The sequence below is a fragment of the Myotis lucifugus genome, unplaced genomic scaffold, assembly GCF_000147115.1.
Source record: "Myotis lucifugus unplaced genomic scaffold, Myoluc2.0 scaffold_1093, whole genome shotgun sequence".
In the NCBI taxonomy this organism is placed as follows: domain Eukaryota; kingdom Metazoa; phylum Chordata; class Mammalia; order Chiroptera; family Vespertilionidae; genus Myotis; species Myotis lucifugus.
In genome coordinates this window covers 57,267-78,054 of record NW_005872141.1, presented here as the reverse complement: position 1 = coordinate 78,054, position 20,788 = coordinate 57,267, and the positions used below count along the sequence as shown (strand labels likewise).

The 20,788-nt window shown below is 48.7% G+C and overlaps 1 protein-coding gene across 2 annotated transcripts in view; it reads right to left on the bottom strand.

Moving 5' to 3' along the window:
- Positions 1-394: 394 nt before the first annotated feature.
- Positions 395-20,788, bottom strand: part of HKDC1 (hexokinase domain containing 1) — a 38,972-nt gene continuing 18,578 nt past the window's right edge. For both annotated transcript variants that reach the window (XM_006107295.3, XM_023748020.1), the window contains 12 exons: positions 19,948-20,131; positions 17,251-17,406; positions 15,701-15,934; positions 14,584-14,888; positions 12,660-12,805; positions 12,440-12,559; positions 11,726-11,821; positions 11,435-11,534; positions 9,722-9,905; positions 7,287-7,442; positions 4,631-4,864; positions 395-1,267 (listed from right to left, as the gene is read on the bottom strand). In XM_006107295.3, coding sequence (XP_006107357.1) covers positions 1,120-1,267; positions 4,631-4,864; positions 7,287-7,442; positions 9,722-9,905; positions 11,435-11,534; positions 11,726-11,821; positions 12,440-12,559; positions 12,660-12,805; positions 14,584-14,888; positions 15,701-15,934; positions 17,251-17,406; positions 19,948-20,131 — 2,063 coding nt within the window. In that variant the 3' untranslated portion in view covers positions 395-1,119. The remainder of the gene's footprint in view (positions 1,268-4,630; positions 4,865-7,286; positions 7,443-9,721; positions 9,906-11,434; positions 11,535-11,725; positions 11,822-12,439; positions 12,560-12,659; positions 12,806-14,583; positions 14,889-15,700; positions 15,935-17,250; positions 17,407-19,947; positions 20,132-20,788) is intronic.

Below are 20,788 nucleotides of genomic sequence, written 5' to 3'. Positions count from 1 at the left end.
AGAGATATAATCTTAAAAGACAACAAAGTCCATTTGGATGAATGTAGCACCCACCCACAGCAGTATCGCCATAAATGTTGACTGAATGTATGAAAACCTCATCTCCCTCATGTGTCGCAGCCCCAGCGGGCCTCTCTCTCCCCAGGGGGGCCTCTCTCTCATTCAACTGTGGGATCCTGAGATAAAGTCGTTGGAAGTATTCCTTCAAATGAAATGTGGATAATCTGTTAGAGATATTGCAGCAGATCTTCCATATATTTCCCCCTGTTGGTAAGAAGTTTAGACTAGAGAGATGCTTTCAGCAACTTGTGACCCTGTGCCCCTTATTCCACCAGCAGAGCATGAAGTTACCAAGTAAGCCTCCCAGATGAAATATTAATACCTCGTGCAAAGATTCTTGGGAAATAAATATTTTTTATTAATTTACTGGATTTCATATACCCAATAGTTCTTAAAACAAGTATTAACAATAGCAACACAAACCACATGTAAAATGAAAAACAGGTCCCGCAAATGACACCCTTCCCAATGACACATGGGATTGAGAAAAATCCTACACGGTGCTGACACTACTCTCTGTGAGCATAAAGAAGGTTCCTACAGGCTTCCTGGCAATCAATCCTCCTTCATCCTGGGCCTGAACTCTAAAGTCTTTGGAGTCAACATGACAAGTTAAGGACAAGTTAGATGAGATCAAGTAGAGGGCTCAGCCTACTACAGAAATGGCCGAAGCATGCCAGTGGGAGCTCAGCCAGCCAGGCCACATGGCAGATCATGTATATGCTGTTAAATCCAGCAGCCACAAGACCCAAAGCCATAGAGAACTGACAGGCCAGGCCTCAACTGAAAATTTTGCTGAAAGAGGATCTCTCCGGCCACATGCTTTGAGTTTACAAGTTGGCCCATCTTGGACCCAAATATGCCAACTAGAGCTTTCATGTACTCCCCTTGAAAACCAGTAACAAAATGCTAAGAATGCCCGAGAAACTGGGGTTCTCTTTCAGCCATCCCGAAGGCGAAGACAGCCAGAAGCTTGCCTGTTGGTCCCTGATCAAGTCATCGGCCAGAGGAAAAGCTTGTCAGCATCCAAGGCGCATTGGGCCCCCCCACGAGGCCTTCCTAGTTCTCCTTCTGTGCCTGCTGCAGCCTCTTGGCCACAGCAGTGATCAGAGCTGCTCCCTTCCCACTCCCATCTTCTGACAGCATGAACGTCACATCACATTTAGGGGCTAGTTCTTTCACCGTTTCCTGCAATATCCAAGAAAAGCTATGAAAAAGAGAAGAAAAAAAAACATCATCAGCACTTACATAGGGAATCATCGTATTTATAAATTATTTCCATCTAGTTTGTTGCTTCTAGCTTGCTTCTTAAGGATCCAGAACAGCTTACACGGTCTTTTAGATAGCTGTTTTAATATTACCTTTTACTGAGCAACTGCTAATGCCAGAGAATAGTCTAGGAAGGTGTTTCACATACAGAACATCAAAGTGTAACCAATAGTAGTTTGAAAATAATTATCACTATCTTCACTACATAAATAAGAAACTTGTCCAAATTTGTACAAACTAGTCCATTTATTAAGATTTGGACCAGGCCAGTGTTTTTCCAAATCCCACTTTTTTTGGTTCAAAATTTCCCCCAATTTTTATTTTCAAATGTTGAAAGCATAGTTCAGTGAGTACCTCTATACCTTCTGCCTCGTCTCAACAAAGTTAAAATCTTGCCCTGTTTGATCCATCCATTCACCCATCTCTCCTCCCATTAATTTTCCCCCAAAGCTCACAGTCTTAATCACAATACTTGGCCTCTCTATCATTTGAGATATTAAATCCATTCGAATTTACATCCTGGGAGTCAGTTACCAGGCCAGTCTGTGGGATCAAAGTGTGTCTGCCAAAGGCCTGGGATGCGGGTTACTGTAATGGCACAGGTGGCAGTCATCTCTGAGGGCCAGCCTGCCAGCGAAGGATCTGAGCCCAACTCTGCCGCACAGCCAGTGGGTGACTCTGGCCAACCCCTGAAGCTCCCTGGGGCTCTGCTGGTTACGTGGGAGGAGAAGGGAATTTTATCAGAGGCACAGTAAGGGTAATCAGTCCCAAACTTCCCAGGAGATAGGAGGAAATGGCTTGGCAATCACTGCTTAATCAAGTCTTTCTTTCTTTTTCTTTTTTTAAATATACAATTATTCAGTGGTTTTTAGTGTATTCCCAAAGTTGCGCAACTATCACCACTGTCTAATCCCAGAACATTTCTGTCATCCTAAAAAGGAAACCCATACCCAATAACAGTTGCTCTCGATTCACACTAACCCCAGCAATCACTAATCTTTCTATCTTTATATATTTGCCTATTCCGAACATTAATATAATGGAATCTGTTATATGTGGCCTTTTGTGTCTGGCTTCTTTCATTTAAGATTTTCAACATTCGTCAAAGTTGTAGCACGTGTCAGTACTTCATTCCTTTTTATGAGTAATAGTTCATTGTATGGCTATCCTACATTTTGTTTACCCACCCAGAAGTTGATGGGCACTTGGGTTGTTTCCCCTTTTGGCTAGTATGAATAATGCTGCTATGAACATCACTAACAAGTTTGTGTGTGAACACGTTTTCAATTCTCGAGTACACCTAGCAATGAAATTGCTGGGTCACATGGTAACTCCATGTTTATCCTTTTTAGGAATTGCCAAACTGTTTCCCACCAGCCAGGCATTAGGGCTCCAATTTTGTCACATCCTGATCAACACTTGTTACTGCCACTCTTTTTAATTGTGGCCATCCTAAGTGCATGTGAAATGGTAGTTCATGGTTTTGACTTGCATTTTCCTGGTGACTAACGATATTCGGCACCTTTCTGAATGTTTATCAGCCATTGTAGATCTTCTTGGAGAGATGTCTATTTAAATCCTTTGTTCACTTGTTACTTATCTTTATTGTTGAGTTGCATTAAGTGTTCTTTATATATCCCAGAGATGAGTCCCTCATCAGATACATGATTTGCAAATATTTTCTTCCATTCTTTCTTTTCACTTCCTATGGCATATAAAATATTTTAATTTTATGGAGTCCAATTTACCTACACTTTCTTTTGTTGCCTATTCTTTTGATGTCATATTTAAAAACAATTGCCTAATCCAAGGTCACAGAGATTTACACCTATGTTTTCTTCTAGGAGTTTTATAGTTTCAGATCTTAATTCAGGTCTTTGGTCCATTTTGAGTTAATGTTTGTACACGGTGTGAGGTCGGATGCCTTTTACTGCTGTTTCTTGCCTCCCTGCCCTGGCTAGACTTACCCCTGATTTTCCCCTTGAGGCCACATGTTTTGGAACTGACTCTTACAAACCTCTCCTTGAATCAAGATTCGACTGAGAGACAAAAATCACACAGCCACCTGAGGCAGCATTAGAAGGTACAGTGCTGAACAGCAGTGGCAAGAGTGCATCCTTGTCTTGTTCCTGATCTTAAGGGAAGAGCATCCACTCTTTCTCTCCCCAGTAAGTATGATGCCAGCGGTGGACTCTTCCCAGATGCTTTTATACCAGGTTGAGGAAGCTCCCTTATTCCTAGTTTATTGAGTAATTTTAACCTGAAAAGTGTTAAATTTTACCAAATGCTTTGTCTGTACCTACTGAAATGATCATGTGGTTTGTTCCTTGGTCAAGTCTTGGTTCAAGGGAGAGGCTTGGAGGAACCTCAACAAAAATATGTGACCCAAAGGGAAAACCAAGAGACAATACCAGTCAGTTATTCTGAACAATTAGCATCATAGAAAGGGCTAAGGGTCAAGGATTACAATAATAAGTTCATGTATACACTTCAGCATGACTGAAAACCTGTGTAAGCTTGTTAATACTTTTCCTCTTCACCAAAACAAAATGTAAAACACGACATGAAATGGAAATTATAACTTTCATCACTGGAAGTTTTGTGACGAGCCATTCCTGCTACCGCCACTGCTTAACTTAATCCTCACAGCAATCCATGAGGCAGGTCTGATTTTTGTCCTCATTTTACAGGGAGTAAGAAACTGGATTCAAACTCATATTGCCTGACAGGGCTCTTAATCCTCTGTCCGCTTATTCTGAGCTAAGAAAATTATAACCAGCTCATACTAGACAATGCTCTATGTTATATAAAATACTCAGTTCAATGACTCCCCTGTGAGGCCAGTATTTACTGAGCACTTTACCTGTATAACCCATGTAATCTTTTTTTTAAAATATATATCTTATTGATTTTTTTACAGAGAGGAAGAGAGAGGGATAGAGAGTTAGACACATCAATGAGAGAGAGACATCGATCAGCTGCCTCTTGCACACCTCCTACTGGGGATGTGCCCGCAACCAAGGTACATGCCCTTGGCCGGAATCGAACCTGGGACCTTTCAGTCCACAGGCTGATGCTCTATCCACTGAGCCAAACCAGCTAGGGCACCCATGTAATCTTCGTGTAGCTCTAAGAGGTAGAGATGATTACTGCCCGCCTTTTACAGATGAGGAAGCTGGGGTTCAGAGGGGATGGCAAATCCTCCCACACCATACCACAGGGCTCAACCTTGCCTGTCAGATTCAACCAGGTCTACTCTTGACCTCAGCGCCCTCCCACCCCGTCCTTCTCAGGCACTCACTGAGGGTGCAGCTTGTACAGGGTGCCGTCCACGCCCACAGTGATCTTCAGGTGCTCCAGCCCCTGGTCTTCCCTCCTCTTCTCCACGATGGCGGCCATGCCTGCGCCACAGAGCTGGGCCGCCCGACGGGACACAGCTCCACACACCTCCTTCACCACGATGCTGTCCTCGCACGTGCTGTCCAAGCCGAGCTGCTGCAGGATCCTCCTCACCTGGAGGAGGGCCAGCCGATCGCTGCAGAAAGAAGAGTGTTATCAAGAGAGAACAACTGAGAAACAACCTCTATGACCATAGAGCAGATTCCACAGGTAAGAGGGGGTGTAGCCAGACAGTAGAATCCTTTGTAGACCTTAAAATTGAGTTCGCATGAGAATATCTAATGCTATGAAAAATGTTTATGATGTATTAAGTGAAAACATAAATTATAAAATACTAGCTGCCATATGATCTTGGTTTTTGTTTTTAAATGATGTTTGTCCTTCACACACACACAAAGAGCAGAAGGAAATCTATTCAGATGCTGGAAGGATTGCCAGTGATTCTTATTTTCTTCCTTTTGCTTATGAATAAGCAACATTTATATAGGAAGGAAAAAAGTGGGGTTTCATTAGTATGTATAAAATTCCTTCCATGATCTAGCCCAGGGGTCCTCAAACTTTTTAAACAGGGGGCCAGTTCACTGGCCCTCAGACCGTTGGAGGGCCGGACTATAGTTTAAAAAAAACTATGAACAAATTCCTATGCACACTGCACATATCTTATTTTGAAGTAAAAAAACAAAACGGGAACAAATACAATATTTGTATTTGCATGTGGCCCGCAGGCCATAGTTTGAGGACCCCTGATCTAGCCCTTCACAGTTTACCTAGTTCCTTCATGTATGTTCCCTTACTCTATCCTCAGAGCCATCCTTGGGGTTAAGCAGCAGAGCAATTATTTATCTTATAAAGAAGGAAACTGGGTCCAGAGAGGAGCTGCCTGCTTCAGGTCACCCAGCACGAAGGAGGGAAGTGGTGGAGAGGAAGCAGAAGCTCGGACTCTGAGGCTGTAAACCAGGATGCTTCCCCTGAGGTCACTGTCCCACCCATTCAACACGTGTCGAAATGGTCCACAGTCAGGACAGCAACTGCTATCTTCCCATTGGCACTCGATGGTATGATTTTATTTTAACCCATAAAGGTGCTTTGTAAAATGCCTGCAGAAGTGAAAGCATCCAAGGCAGACACGTTTTGTGTGGCAGAAGCAAATACTTCTGGAGGCATATAGGTCCTGACAACTTGCTTTGTCCGGAACAACTTTCCTTGTGTTCAAAAAAGCAAGGCAAAGATCAGTCAATCTGTTTATCTCCTGCACACAAGGGAGCAACTGTTTCCCCCACAAAAGAGGACCCTCTGGTCACCAAAGGCAGTGACTTTCAACTTGCACTTTCGGATTGGATGAGTTGAAGACCAGACCCCTCCGCCCCCCAAAAAAGAAAGCTGAATGTTCGCTGATCATCACTTCAAAAACACAAAATTGCTGCTGGTGCTGCAGATTCTACCACCCTCTCCTTAAACAGAACTCTCTGCAGCAGCCCATCGCATTTCCCTCATTAAATGCACTGCTTTCATTTATAAAGAGTTTTCTTTTCCCCCCAGGATGATTTCTGGCTTGCTGGCACCTGGCCATAAAGACCAGGAGAATTTGCCCTAACCGGTTTGGCTTGATGGGGAGAGCGTCGGCCTGCGGACTGAAGGGTCCCAGGTTCAATTCCGGTCAAGGGCATGTACCTTGGTTGCAGGAGGCAGCTGATCGATGTTTCGCTCTCATCGATGTTTCTAACTCTCTATCCCTTCCCCTTCCTCTCTGTAAAAAAAAAATCAATAAAATATATTTTTTAAATAAAAGACCAGGAGAATTAAATGAAGGAAGTCAAATTGAGAGAAATTCCAAACACAGAGCCTCTGATCACATCCAGGGCTGGTAGAAGAAGCAGTGAAACCGCCATGTGTGCATAGCTGGTGGCAGTGGGAACTGGAACTACCTTTTAAAAAAGTGTGTCCAGCCCAGCTAGCGTGGCTCAGCGGTTGAGCATCGACCCAAGAACCAAGAGGTCACTGGTTCGATTCCTGGTCAGGGCACATGCCTGGGTTGTGGGCTCGATCCCCAGTGGGGGGCAAGCAGGAGGCAGTGGACCGATGATGTTTCTCATCGATGTTTCTATCTCTCTATCCTTCTCCCTTCCTCTCTCTCTAAAAATCCATTTAAAAAAAAGAAAATAAGCTTGCAAACATTCAAGAACTTGAAAGGGAACATAATATGCAAAAATAAAAACCGCTGTATTTAGTGGTGAGCATGTGGGTGATTTTTTAAAATGACTTTGCTTTCATATTAGGGATATATTTTCTTTTTAGGAACAAAGGAGGATCATTTTCTGGCCTCAGCTAACTCCTGGGTAACAGTTTAGGAACCCAGAGCCCAGGCAGGCTGCTGGCCCCTCAGCTGTGAGCACGCCCTGGGGCTGTGGTCCTGAAGCAGCTGGAGAGAGGGGGCAACCCCTCCTCATCTGGCCTTGCTGTTTCTAGTCTTAAATCTCAAACCCGCCTACCCCCAGCATGACAGCAGCACATGCAAGTTAGGGCTCTCACACTGAGCAGTGAACTTGACCGCACGTCACCTTTCAATCTGGGACAGGAACTTGGTTTCAAAGATGCCCCGGGTGCGGAGACGCTCTGAAATCTGCCCCCGGAAGAGGAGACCCTGCTTGGTCAGGTCAATCAGGATCTGCCGCACAATCTCCCCCAGGTACATCCCGCTGGTCATTTTCTCGTATCTGTTTGGGGAAGAGGGAGAAGGTGGGTGAGAGCAGGAAAACCAGCGCTGATGAATGGTTCCCGAAAGGACATGGGTCGGGTGTGGAAGGCAGACCACTGGCCGCCGCCAGCTGCCTGGTTTGGAGTGTTTCGGAGTGAGCCGTGGCCAACGGAAATGCAGTGATGTGGGAGAGCCAGGCTTTGGAGCCACGGGGAGCGGGAGCCGGGTCCCAGCTCTGCCACATACCAGGGGCACCTGAGCAAGCACTGAGCCATCATCTATAAAACAGGGACCCAAACACTGACCGCACAGGCTGTCGGGAGGCAAGCCTCGGTGTACAGCAGGTGCTGAGCAAGAGCTGGTCCCTCTCCGGTTCCCAAAGCCAACGCCCCTCGGTTTGCAGGACACATCTGTTCTACTGGAGATGCTCCTTTCTAGGTGAAGGAATCTGTCCCACTAGAGACTCCGCTCCCCCAGGTAATACATTTACACTGTCCGCACACACCAGGGTCCTCAAAAGCTGTCACCACCCTGTCCCCTTTCTGCCAGGCTGTGAGCAGCGTGAGGGAAGGAGCAAGAGGAGACTCGCCTTGTGACCAGCAGGCACTGCACAGGTGTCTGCACGGGTGTGTGTGCCCGTCACCAGCCACCGTGACGCAGGCGGGGCTGCCCCTGCCTGCAGGGCCAAATGGGAAGCGGAGCATGGCCGAGACTTGTGTGTTCTCCTCGCTGATCAGGCCCTAATGCAGTGATGGCGAACCTTTGGAGCTCGGCGTGTCAGCATTTTGAAAAACCCTAACTTAATTCTAGTGCCATGCCACATATAGAAATTTTCTGATATTTGCAACCATAGTAAAACAAAGATCTATATTTTTGATATTTATTTTATATCTTTAAATGCCATTTAACAAAGAAAAATCAACCAAAAAAATGAGTTCGCGTGTCACCTCTGACACGCGTGTCATAGGTTCGCCATCACTGCCCTAACGTGAGCCCAAGACAGATTATGGCAGCAAATTCAAAAGTGCTGCCCCCTTAAGTCCTCATTCCAAAAATGTAAGCCTCCAGACACACAACTAAGTCAGAAGGCCTCGCCCCTTAAGAAGAGCCATGATAGCTGGATGCCCCAATGTGGGGTTCAGAGATAAATACATTGATCAGATTTTTTCTTTTTTTGGAGCAAGTGCCAAGGAAGATGAGGGACCACGGGGCCTCTTCTATGTCGTGCTCTCAGTTCAACAGTTACTAAGGCATCTGTGGCCCAGTCATCCCATTACACTTCCTATCTGCTCAGCTTCTTCATGTGGCTATCACCCATCACAACAAATCTGCATTTCCATCTTACTTTATATACTAAGACACTGAGTTTAGTTGTGACCTGATAGTAAAACATTTACTCTCTGGTACATCATAGAAAAAGTTTGCCAGCTCCTGTTCTAATGGACAAGCCCAGGTTAACGATCAATTCCTAGCATGATAGCTCTATCCCTAGCTACTCCTTTCTCTCCTTCTCAAGAAGGTATATGACAGTGGTTCTCAACCTTCTGGCCCTTTAAATACAGTTCCTCATGTTGTGGTGACCCCCAACCATAAAATTATTTTTGTTGTTACTTCATAACTGTAATACTGCTACTGTTATGAATCATAATATAAATATCTGATATGAAGGATGGTCTTAGGCGACCCCTGTGAAAGGGTCGTTCGACCGCCAAAGGGGTCGCGACCCACAGGTTGAGAACCGCTGGTATATGAGGATGCAAGCAAAAATGTACTCTACCTTTTTTTAAAGAACCATCCACTGTTTTCAGTAGGGTCAGTAGTTGGAATACACCTCACAGGTGACTGTGACCCATGTTGGGACATGACATCATGTTGAGAACCGGAACTCCCATCCTTCCTGTGGCCACTTCCTCGCCCAGAACAACAGAGGTCAGCAACCTGGCAGCCAGCTCTTAAAATGCTGAATTGGACCTCTCAGAGGCCCATCCTGAGAGGGCCCCCAGAGTCACCAGGCCCCTGCTCTGTGACACCTGGCCCACACACAGCCTCTGCCTCCACTAGCCACCCCCTTTATGATGTCCTATGATAGTTAGAAAAAGGCAACCCTTTGTTCTACTTATTGGAAATTTGTCATAATATTTTGCTTTTGTTCAAATAAGACAGCACAGTAACATGTAATAGTAGTTGTAATATAATAAGAAAATGGCACACACACCCACCCCAACCCCCACCCCCCGCCAAGATCTGGTAAAGTGGTATATGCACAACCCGCACACATGTACACATCTGCCTTCTCACCTTTGTTTGCCAGGATTCAGGGACCCCTCATCCACCTCCTTGTCATATTGGGTCCGGATGTCATCTATGCAGCCATTATCTCCAAATCCTCCCCACTCTGTGTTAATGCACATCTTCCCTTCGTCCCCTTCCACCACCTCTATGTTCCTCATCTCCTCCATGTAGCACATATTGCTGCCCGTTCCTAGAAGGAATCAGGAAGAGACTTTAGTCTTCAAAAGACACCACCAGATCTTAAAGAGGCAGCGGAGCGCAGCAGACAGGACTTTAAGCTTGGAGTCAGACAACTGGATTGGAGTCAAAATCTGAACTGCAGCTTTATACCATTGCTGAGTGACCTTAGACAAGTATCTCATCTTTCAGAGACCCAATTTCTTCATCTGTGAAAAGGAAACAATGCCTGCCTCATAGATTTGTTATTTAAAAAAAAAAAAAATGAGATGAGCTTCGGCTGGTGTGGCTCAATGGTTAAGCATCAACTTATGAGCTAGGAGGTCACAGTTTGATTCCAAGTCAGGGCACATGCCCCATTTGCGGGTGCAATCCCCAGTAGGGGGTGGGCAGGAGGCAGCCAATCAATGATTCTCATCATTGATGTTTCTATCTCTCTCTCCTCCCTATCTCTCTGAAATCAATAAAAAATATATTTTTTTAAAAATGAGATGATGTTTGTAAGTTTCCGCCACATAGTAAGTATTCAATCAATGGTGATAGCAGCAGCAGCATCACCTCCATCATCATCCTTGGTAAGCTATAGGCACACAAAGTGAGCCTCCAAGTAGTCATAGAGCTAGCAGTCAGACCTGGAAGGGACCATGAGGAATCGTCTAGTCTTGGACAAGCAAATGTTTAGCATCTATATTTAGCACCCTCTTCTCCTTGACCCATGACCTGGCCTAAGAACTATTCTCAACACAACAGTCCAGGCAACTATTATATGTAATTAAACAAGTCTCACCTCTTTGCTCACCTAGATATAGCCCAGTCCCTCCCATAGATGAGGAAATTCAAGTCCAGACAGAATAGTAACCTGTCCAAGTTCACAAAGCAGGTGAGAGTTGGAGTGAGATCAAACCCCTTATCTGGCATTGAAGACATCTCACTATATCCCCATCTGCTTGTTCCACCTACTCCTCACCTCCAGGAACCCCAGACAACCAACTGGAACAACTTTCACAGATTGTCATTACTTAACCTGTACCTCTCAGTTGGAATGCCCTTCATCCCCATCTCTACCTGTTCAACTCCCACCCTTTCCCTCACCCCGCTGGAGCCATCCCACTGGAATCCACCCTAGTCCTTAATCACCGTCAGACTTCTCCTCCCCTAGGTTTCTTTCCAAATCTTCCCCATCCTGTGAACCCAGACAGCTAGAAAAGGTCAGAGAACATTGGAGCCAGCTTTGGACCAACAAGATTCAACTGAGGTCTCCTTCCTCAGTTGCTCCAAGGCCCTAATCTGAAAGTCCACTTTTTTTATATCATTCTTCTTCAACAGAAAGGACAACTTTGACTTACTACCCTTAATGAAGAAAGATACTAAGTAAACACTTAAGAATTCTAGAATCCCAGCCTTAACTTCATCTCTGCCTTGGACAAAGCCAGCTCCAGAGGCTCTGTATAATGGAACAATCTCCCCTGCCTCACTATGTTAAAAAGGATCCTCCAAAGAATCAGATGGGAGTAGGCCAATGGGACATGCCTGACCACCTACCCGCAATCAGGCCAATCTCACAATTAGGATCTTCATAGCCACAGGTCATCATGGTCCCCACTGTGTCATTCACAACTGCAACTATGTCCAGGTCAAACTCCTGCAAAGGAAGCAGCTCTACTGTAGGTGGAATGTGCAAGCCAACTGGACTAGGAGGGGCATATCGACCCAGAGTAGGGGTGGGGTGTGTGTGAGGGAGGTCAGAGTCACAGGGCTGGATGTAGGACGGTGGGCCAAAGGGGTTTGGGGGAAGGGACTAGGTCAGGCATGAGCCTCAACACCGTATCGTACGTTTCTCCTCTTGATGGCTTCCCTGAGCATATCCACCATGTCTTCCCCTTCACAGTCAGTAGCCTTAAAGCCTTTGGTCCACTCAATGAGTATCCCCTGAAAGAAAGGAGGAGAAATTCACTTGAGCAGTAGTTTTCTGGGACCTCAACATCTAATAGGTAGTCCGGTGTGTGTGCTTTTGATTGCTTCCATCTATGCAGCCCTAACACTGGCCCAGAGGCATTACAAAGCATGATGCGCAGACAGGGTCTACTTCTGAGTGGAGTAATTGCAGTAATTCATATTCATCAGTGACCAACTCATGTTCCCAGGCCATGACTGCACAGAGCAAAGGCCTGGATCACTTCTAATCTAGCCAAGGACAGATTAAGACGTGATTAATGATAAAGCCACAGACTGTTTATTAAAGCATTGTTCCACAGTAAAACACTAGAGGCATCCTATCATTCCAAAAAAATGGATCTATCACCTTGTACATCAATATAGGAAATGATATATATATATATTTAAAAGCCAAGCGACCGCAATGTCGGAACGACCGGTTGTTTTGACGCACACTGCAGCCCCAACCGCCCGCGGCCCCTCCCCCCAGCTGCCCTGTCCTAAGGCCCCTAAATAAAATGAACAGTGACTCAGAGGTACCTTGGGATTCCCCTCGTGGAGGAGGGCAGCCCACCCCACGGGGCTGGCTGGGAGTCTGGAGGGGCTGCTTACCTTATCGATGCCTGTCTGCCTGCAGGGAAATGAGAATGTGAAGCCCAGAGGCAGCGGGACTCCCTTGAGGCCCATGTAGTCCAAGAAGTCGGAGATGCACTGCACGATGTGGTCAAACAGCTGCAGGGAGAGAGCGGCAGTCACCCAGGCGGGCAGTGACGGGGGGAGGCTGGCACCTCAGCGCACAGACCCACGGCCTGACGCACAGCCTGACGTTTACCTCCTCCCCGGTGCCCTGCATGATCTCCAGAGGGATGGCGAAGATCTTGTTGTACATTCGCACTGACCTCCGGCCGCTTCTGATCTTCACCAGGAGGACGCGGAAGTTGGTTCCCCCCAGATCCAGGGCAAGGAAATTCCCTTTCTCTGTGGTGGAGAAAGTGGGGCTCGGCTCCACCAGCATGCACAGAGCAGGGGCTCGGGGGAGGCGTGGGGGGGAAAGGAGCAGCCTCAGAGCCTGCCCGGGCACAGATCCAGAGCACCCGCAGGCACCCAGAGCTGTGAGGCCAGCCTGCTTTTCCTGCACCTGGTAAAGACCACACATGGTACTTATGCTCAAAGAGCCCCTGAGTGCAATGGCCTCCGGAAGGTGGCTCCATCCGTCTGTGTGGCCTGGAGGAACTGCTCATCACATGATAGAATGATCCTTCCCATCCCTGCCCTCCCCTTCTCTGGGTTCCCTCACCCACACCGGCCGGTTTGGCTCAGTGGATAGAGCATTGGCCTGTGGACTGAAGGGTCCCGGTTTTGATTCCAGTCAAGGGCATGTACCTCGGTTGCAGGCTGGATCCCTGACCGGGTCAGGGCACATGCAGGAAGCAACCAATAGATGTGTCTCTCTCACATCGATGTTTCTCTCGCTCTCTCTGTCTCTCCCCCTCCCTTCCACTCTCTCTAAAAATCAATGGAAAAATATCATCGGGTGGGAATTAACAACAAAAAGAATTCAAATCAAGTTCAACCTTCAATACCACCCACTGCCTCTCACTTCTCCAGCATCGCAGAGCATCACAGACTGTTCTGGAAAGCCTTTTGCCTTGCTCTCTGTCTCACCCTGCTGCAGCCACACTGGTCATTTTGCTGTTCCTTGAATTTGCCAAAGACATCACTCCCAGCCGCTCTCTTACCCCTCACCCTGCTCTATTTGCCTTCACAGCACCTGTCATTACATGGCATCATATGGCGTTTGTTTATTGTCTGCCAATCCAACAGAACATAAGCTCCACCAGGGTAGGGACTGTGCTTTCCTCACTGCTCTATCACCAAGACTAGAACAGCCTGACACATAGTAGGTGCTTAATAAAACTTTGAGGGATGAAGGCAGGAGGATGAACGGGATGAAGGAATGAATAATTGAACAGTATCTCTACTGCTCTCAGTTTTTCCCCCATGTAGACTCCAAGAACGTTGGCCCTGGAAAAGATCATTGCTGTTGAGAGTTCCAACATACAGATGTGTGGCCGTGAGTATGTCATCTAAGCTCTCTGAGTCTGTTTTGGCATCCATAAGATGGGAATCACTCTATGTAACACACGAACTGGTTGTGAGGATGAAATGAAATGTTCAAAAGCAAACTACAAGCTAGAAGGCATCCGACCAAGGTCATTATTTCTGGGTGCAGTTCATGAGGTTCAAAGAGGTGAAGTAACTTCTCTAAAGGACTGACTCCGCTGTGGAGTGGCTCCTCTCAGCCAAGCACCAAGGACCAGGAGGAGGATCAGGGCTTGGAAAAGTCAGGGGCAGAGAGTGCTGAGGGGAGAGCAAGAGAGCCACGCCTTGGGAGGGAGGAGAGGCAGAGAAGCCGCGGGAAGGCCAGCCAGCCGACTCCAAGTGTCCAGATGGCAGCTCCCGGGGACAGCATCTGGGTCTTCTGTTTGCCAACAACATGGGGTACACGCCATGTTCTCAGCTACACAGACGCACGCGCCCCCTGCGGGAGGCGGTCTCTCCACCAGCGTGCACAGAGCAAGGCCGTGGGTCAACCGGCAAATAGATGCAGAAGGAGTACTGACCTTCGACCCTGGCCCCCGCCCGCCGTTACAGACATGAACCCAAAGCTCTTCAAATAAAACTCCTAACCGGATTGAAGGAGCTCGTGGGAGTTCTGGGTGGCCCTTCGGGAAAGAGAGCTGTGCACGGCCCACCTGTGCCATCCGGCATCCCGCAGACGTAGCTGGGCAGCATCTTGACGGTGGCCAGCAGGTGGGTGTCCCTCTTCAGCCCATACTCCAGCTCAGCCCGCATCTTGTCCCGCACGCCCACGAGCTGCTCCCGGGTCAGCCGGAACAGAGCCAGCACCTGGTCCACCAGCTTCCGCTGGGCCTGCACGCGGGCGGCCACCGCCGTCACCATGGCTGCCCCCTTGGTGCTGCCACTCTCCGACAGGAAGAAGCGGACGTCACAGTTCGGGACCAGTCTCCTCACCACCTTGTGCAGGCGTTTGGGGTATCTGAAGGCAGGGGTGATGGCAAAATACAGAGCAGTCATACAGGCCCAGCCCGGCCAATGGAACAGGCGCAGGGCAGCAGGCTCACCCCTTTAGTCGCAGGTGGTGCGGGGGCAGGGAGGGATGGGGGGGGGCAGGGAGGGATGGGGGGGGGCGGGCAGCTGGGGCAGTGGACAGGACACTTGGGAGGCTCGAGGAAGTAGCTATTTTACCACCAATATTTCAACTGGTAGGGCATGTCCATGCATAACATGTTGGCCAAACATTATCGCTGCCCAAAGGGGAAGTGCTTTCCCAGCTCCTTCCGGGGGTACCCGCCTGACTCCCAGTACCACCTCTGTTAGCCAGAGAGTCGTGTGCACTCCCTCCTTCTGGGAAATTCTCGTGTCCACGTGTTTCCTACCAGAATCCTTCACATGAACTTGGCAACCTCTGTCATCTGATTTCCCCCATGTATAACTGGGTGTATTTTTCCAGTCTTCCCACACAGTAGGTATTCAATAGTCATGGACAGATAGATGAATAGATGGATAGAAGGGTGGCCAGATGGCTAAACACAGAAATGGCTGGCCTTGCTAGTCAGGCAATTGGCTTTAGCAGCGTATTTCTTTAAGAGTGACCCCCCTCCCCCCCAAGCCACCCCTCACCAAAGCAACCCAGACAGCTAGCCGAATGCAGCCTCTGAATTCAGCCTTTCCCCTGAATTCTCAGAACCAATGGGAGACGCTGGTTCCAGGGAAGCAGCGCAGTTGGAGCACAAGGGGACCCTGCTCCAGGGAGGCTCATGCGCGGGGTGTGGCCGCAGCAGCACTCACTGAGGGTGTATCTTGTAGACGGTGCCGTCCACGCCCACCGTGGTCCGGAGCCGCACCAGCTTCTTGTTCTCCCGGAGGCGAGTCAGGATGGCCGCCAGGGCCGCCGCGCAGAGATTGGCCGAGCGGAAGGAGACGATGGTGCAGACGTGCTGGACCGCGATGCAGTCGGCCTCCGAAGGCTCCAGGCCCAGGTTCGTGAGGATCTCTCGTGTGTTGGCAAGGCCTTCTTTATACCTGGCCGGGGACAGGAATGAGAGGACCGCCCTTTTCCCTCCATGGAGAGAACCAGCTTTCTCACCTCTCAGGGCCGTGAAAAGAAACAGGCTGGCACATAGTAATCTACTAACAACAACATCAGGAGGGATCATAGGAGCCACCACTTGTTGAGAGCTCCCTATGCGCCAGCACTTGTCTAAGGATTTGACAGGTATTAACTCAACGCTCACAACACTCCTGGGGGAATTCTGTCATTACCCGATTGCTCAGAAGAAGGGACCTGAGGCACAGAGAGGGCTAGTAACTTGTCCACAGTCACACAGCTAGTAAGTGCAAGGCTCGGGATTTGAACTCAGGCAGTTAGATTAGAGTCTACCCTTTTACCCACCTTGTACTATACCGTGTACTATACTGCCTTTCACCGAAACTCAGTCCCTGCCAAGCTCTGCACAAATACGGACGCTGGGAGTCACACGCCATTTCGCTGAGCTCAGAATCTAAACTGATTACAAAGCTCAGGGCAATGCCAGGGTTTCTCCGCCGGAGGAACCGGACATAAGTTGGCTGGGGCCATGCCCACTGCAGGGACCTGTGTGTGAGGTCTCAGATCCCCAAAGCCAAAGCCAGCCCCCAGCAGGACCAGGTAGAGAAGGCTCTTGTTATGACAGGAGTTCGTAACTTGGATTCCATGAGTGGGCTTTAATGGGTCTAAGGATGCCCTGATATCATAAGTAAAATTGTGTGCAAATGTGCCTTTTGGGAAGAAAAGGTGCAGAACTTGAATCTGATCCTCAAAGGGGTCTGTGACCCTAAACATTTTAAAAATCACAGCGTTAGGGGAAGCAGAAGGCAACAAAACATGAGGAGGGTAGACCTCCGTCGGCCGATTCCCAGGCTGATGAAACCCACCAGAAGCCACAGCTGAGTCACAACAGGCACTGCTAACCCTCCTCAGCTGTAATCAGGTCTAAAATCATCCTGGTGAGGCCCTGCTCAATGGATAGAGCATCAGCCTGCAGACTGAAGGATCCCGGGTTCGATTTCAGTCAAGGTCACATGCCTGGGTTGCAGGCTCGATCCCCAGTAGGGGGCGTGCAGGAGGCAGCCAATCAATGATTCTCTCTCATCATCAGTGTTTCTAACTCTCTCTCCCTCTCCCTTCCTCTCTGAAATCAATAAAAATATATTTAAAAAAATAAAAATAAATCACCCTGATGAGAAAGAAGACCTGGTCCCTTCCCTTCCACTGTACCCTTCTCATGAGAAGACCGCCCTGGCCGCCCACCCTGCACGAAGACTCCGCGTCCAGGTGGGAGGGACCCTCCAGAGCTTACTTCTCCATGGCAGCCACGTGCCGTGTTTCAATCTTGCCCTTAGTGTGGAGACTGGAGGACTTCTTGCCGCCAAACAGGAGTCCTGCCTTGGTCATCTTCACCAAGATGAGCCTGACCAGTTCGCCGAGGTACAGGCCGCTGATCATCTTCTCAAACCTACAGTTTGGTGAGCAGATCAGTGGCAGGAACGGCTCTGATTATGTAGCATCCTTTCCCAAAGCCGGAGCCTGAGCAGTGGAGGGGCTGCTCCCAGGTGAGGAGGCCTCGGTCCCCGTCCCAGCTTGGGGTGCCCTCTCCTCACCTGTAGGGGGGACTAGACTAGAGGAGACCTAAGATTCTTTCCTGCTCACAAAGCGCTTGATCCCAATCACGCCTGGCCATGCGGTGTCATCCTCATATTAGGCATTAGAATCTCAACTTTAGAGACTCACACTGTCCCAATCATGGCGTGACAAAGCCAAATTCAGACGCTTCCAGCTCCCACACCATGCTTCTGTTCCCGAGAGAAAGATGCTGTGTCTGTGACTGGCCTTGGATAGCTAGCTCAGGGAGGTGCCACAATAATGTGGGTGAACTACCCCACCAGGCTGCCCACACCTGAGTCCGCATCCATCGGGCAATTACTAATCATTTCCCAGGTAAACTATTAACTAGAATGTTTATTCTCCAAATGTAATAAGATAGGAAATCAAGGACACCCTGTTTCCTAATCTATTTCATTATTTAAAAAAATTTAGAACATTGCAGAAGCAGAAGGCAACAGAAATCCAGGTTGGCTTTGAGAGAACGGAAATTATTTTAAGTGAAAGGGAGAGGGCGAGGATGGTCAACTCCTTGGGCCAGGACTGCTCCGCATCTCCAGGGAAAGGGGTGGGTGCTGGGGAGCAGGTGCATCCAAAGCAGGAGTTTACTTTCCAGGTGTGCAGTTCTGTGTTTAAATATTTTCTAGGAGGTACTTTTCACCAGGCTTCTTGGAAAAATGGTTTGATCCCAGGGCCGGGGCTGGGCAAAGACACCATCTTCTTCTGGGCCAGGAGAAAAGAGGTGAGGGGAACATGTCAAAGGATGTGGGGACCAGCTTGTGGGGGTTCCACTGGCCAAGTGTGAAACATTTGAACATCAAAATAAATAATGATGGGAAGAAATTATAACCTATGAAATAAAACAATTCTATGTGTCCATATTGGTCTGACTAGATCAATGGAGCGGATAAGAAAGCTCCTTCTCACAGTGAAATAACAATGCATGAACAGAGGAAATGATGCATTGGAATTCATCCATGGATGCTGAAGCTAGAAAATGAAGGTTTCATGAGAAACAGGATGTTTCCATAATCCCAACTATCTTCACCAGACACTCATTCCAGAGGGACTCATAGTAAACATATGGTGGAGAAACTGTTGCATTTCCCCTTAACCAGGTGGTTCAGGTAGCATCACCAGTAACTGAGCAAACACGTGCCTCCAGAGACACACGTCATGTGGGAAGTTCCTGCCAAAAACCCATCACCAGAACCTAATCACAAGGAAACATCAGACAAACCCAAACTGAGGGACATTCTGTAAAATAAATGGCTTTGTATGTCAAGATCGTGAAAAACAGAGATCCCACAGAAGTGTTCAAGATGAAAGGAGGCTAAAGAGACCTGGCAGAAAACACAGTGTGCGATCCTGGGTGGGAGCCTGGGCCAGGACCACTTGTTTCTTTTTGATAAAGGACATTCGTGGGCCAGCTGGTGAATTTTGAATCAGGTCTGTAAATTAGATATTGAACTTACTACGTGTTGATGCCCTAATTTTGATCATTATACTTAGTTTATGTAAGAGAAGGTACTTGTTTTCAGGCAATACACTCTGACGTATTGAGGCGTGAAGGGATGTTATGTCTGCAACTTAGTCTCAAAGGTTCAGAAAAGTAATTTCACACAGACGTGTGTATTTATGTGTATAGAGACATATACACACAAACATAGAGAATGTTACTACTTAGGAAATCTGAATGAAGGGGAACTTCATATGATATTCACAACTTTTCTATAAGTCTGAAATTATTTTTTTTTAAGTTTAGTTTTTTTTTCATGCAACACTTAATGAGTTGCAATAATGTGTACGTGCAGGCAGGAAAGAGAAGTTGCGTGTGCAGCCTGCCTTCAGGGAGCGCGGCGTGTAGACAGCCTGAGGCAGCCCCGGGACCTCCACGGCAGGAGGTGTGGGGTGAGGGCTGAGAAAGGGCCGGGAGCCCAAGGCTGGGAGGAGTCACCAGGTGCTGTGGGCCAGGCCTCCGAGGCAGCAGCGTGTCGGGAGCCCTGGAAACACAGCGAGGCACTTGGCTGATCCTGCTTTCTCGGGCTGCACTGGTCCGTTGGTGGCCACTCACCAAACGCACCCAGAGGTCAAGACCGGAGCCACCTGGGTCGCCCCTGCCTCGCACACACATGCTCCATGCACACGGACCCAATGAGGTGGAGGCAAACCACTGCACATCCTTGGTGTCACTTCCCTCATCTGCCCCGCGAAACTGAAATACAGACCTGGCCTCACACACTCACTGGGACGGGTAACTAGTCACAACTGAAAGCCTCCCAGGCATCAAGTGTCCCCGAGGGACTGGGTGTTTCCTGGTGCCGATGCCGATGCCCAGACTCCAGCACAGGGCAGGGTGGGGCGGGGGGGGGGGTGCAGGAGGGGGGGCACTCACAGCTGCTTCCCCGGGTTGAGAGAGCCGAGGTCCAGATCCCGGTCGAACTCCGTGCGGATGTCTTCCAGGGCCCCGTCGTCCCCAAAGGCCCCCCACTCGGTGTTGATGCACATCCTCCCCTCGTCGCCTTCCACCAGGTCGATGTTGCTCATGTCCTCCATGTAGCACGCGTTGGTGCCGGTGCCTGAACAAGGGGTCAGAGGGAAGATGCACAGACGGCAGGCTCTCCGCTGGGCAGGCAGAGAGCTCTGACCTGCCCGAGCTTTAGACCTGAGAGCTCTCGGATCCACCGCACAGCGCCTTAGCCCTGAGAGCTCTAGGAATACACCGCACAGGGCCTTAGACCTGAGAGCTCTAGGAATACACCGCACAGCCCTTAGCCCTGAGAGCTCTAGGAATACACCGCACAGCCCTTAGACCTGAGAGCTCTAGGAATACACCGCACAGCCCTTAGACCTGAGAGCTCTAGGAATACACCGCACAGCCCTTAGACCTGAGAGCTCTAGGAATACACCGCACAGCGCTTAGACCTGAGAGCTCTAGGAATACACCGCACAGCGCCTTAGCCCTGAGAGCTCTAGGAATACACCGCACAGCCCTTAGACCTGAGAGCTCTAGGAATACACCGCACAGCCCTTAGACCTGAGAGCTCTAGGAATACACCGCACAGCCCTTAGCCCTGAGAGCTCTAGGAATACACCGCACAGCCCTTAGCCCTGAGAGCTCTAGGAATACACCGCACAGCCCTTAGACCTGTGAGCTCTCGGATCCACCGCACAGGGCCTTAGCCCTGAGAGCTCTAGGAATACACCGCACAGCGCTTTTGATCGGGGGCTGGTTC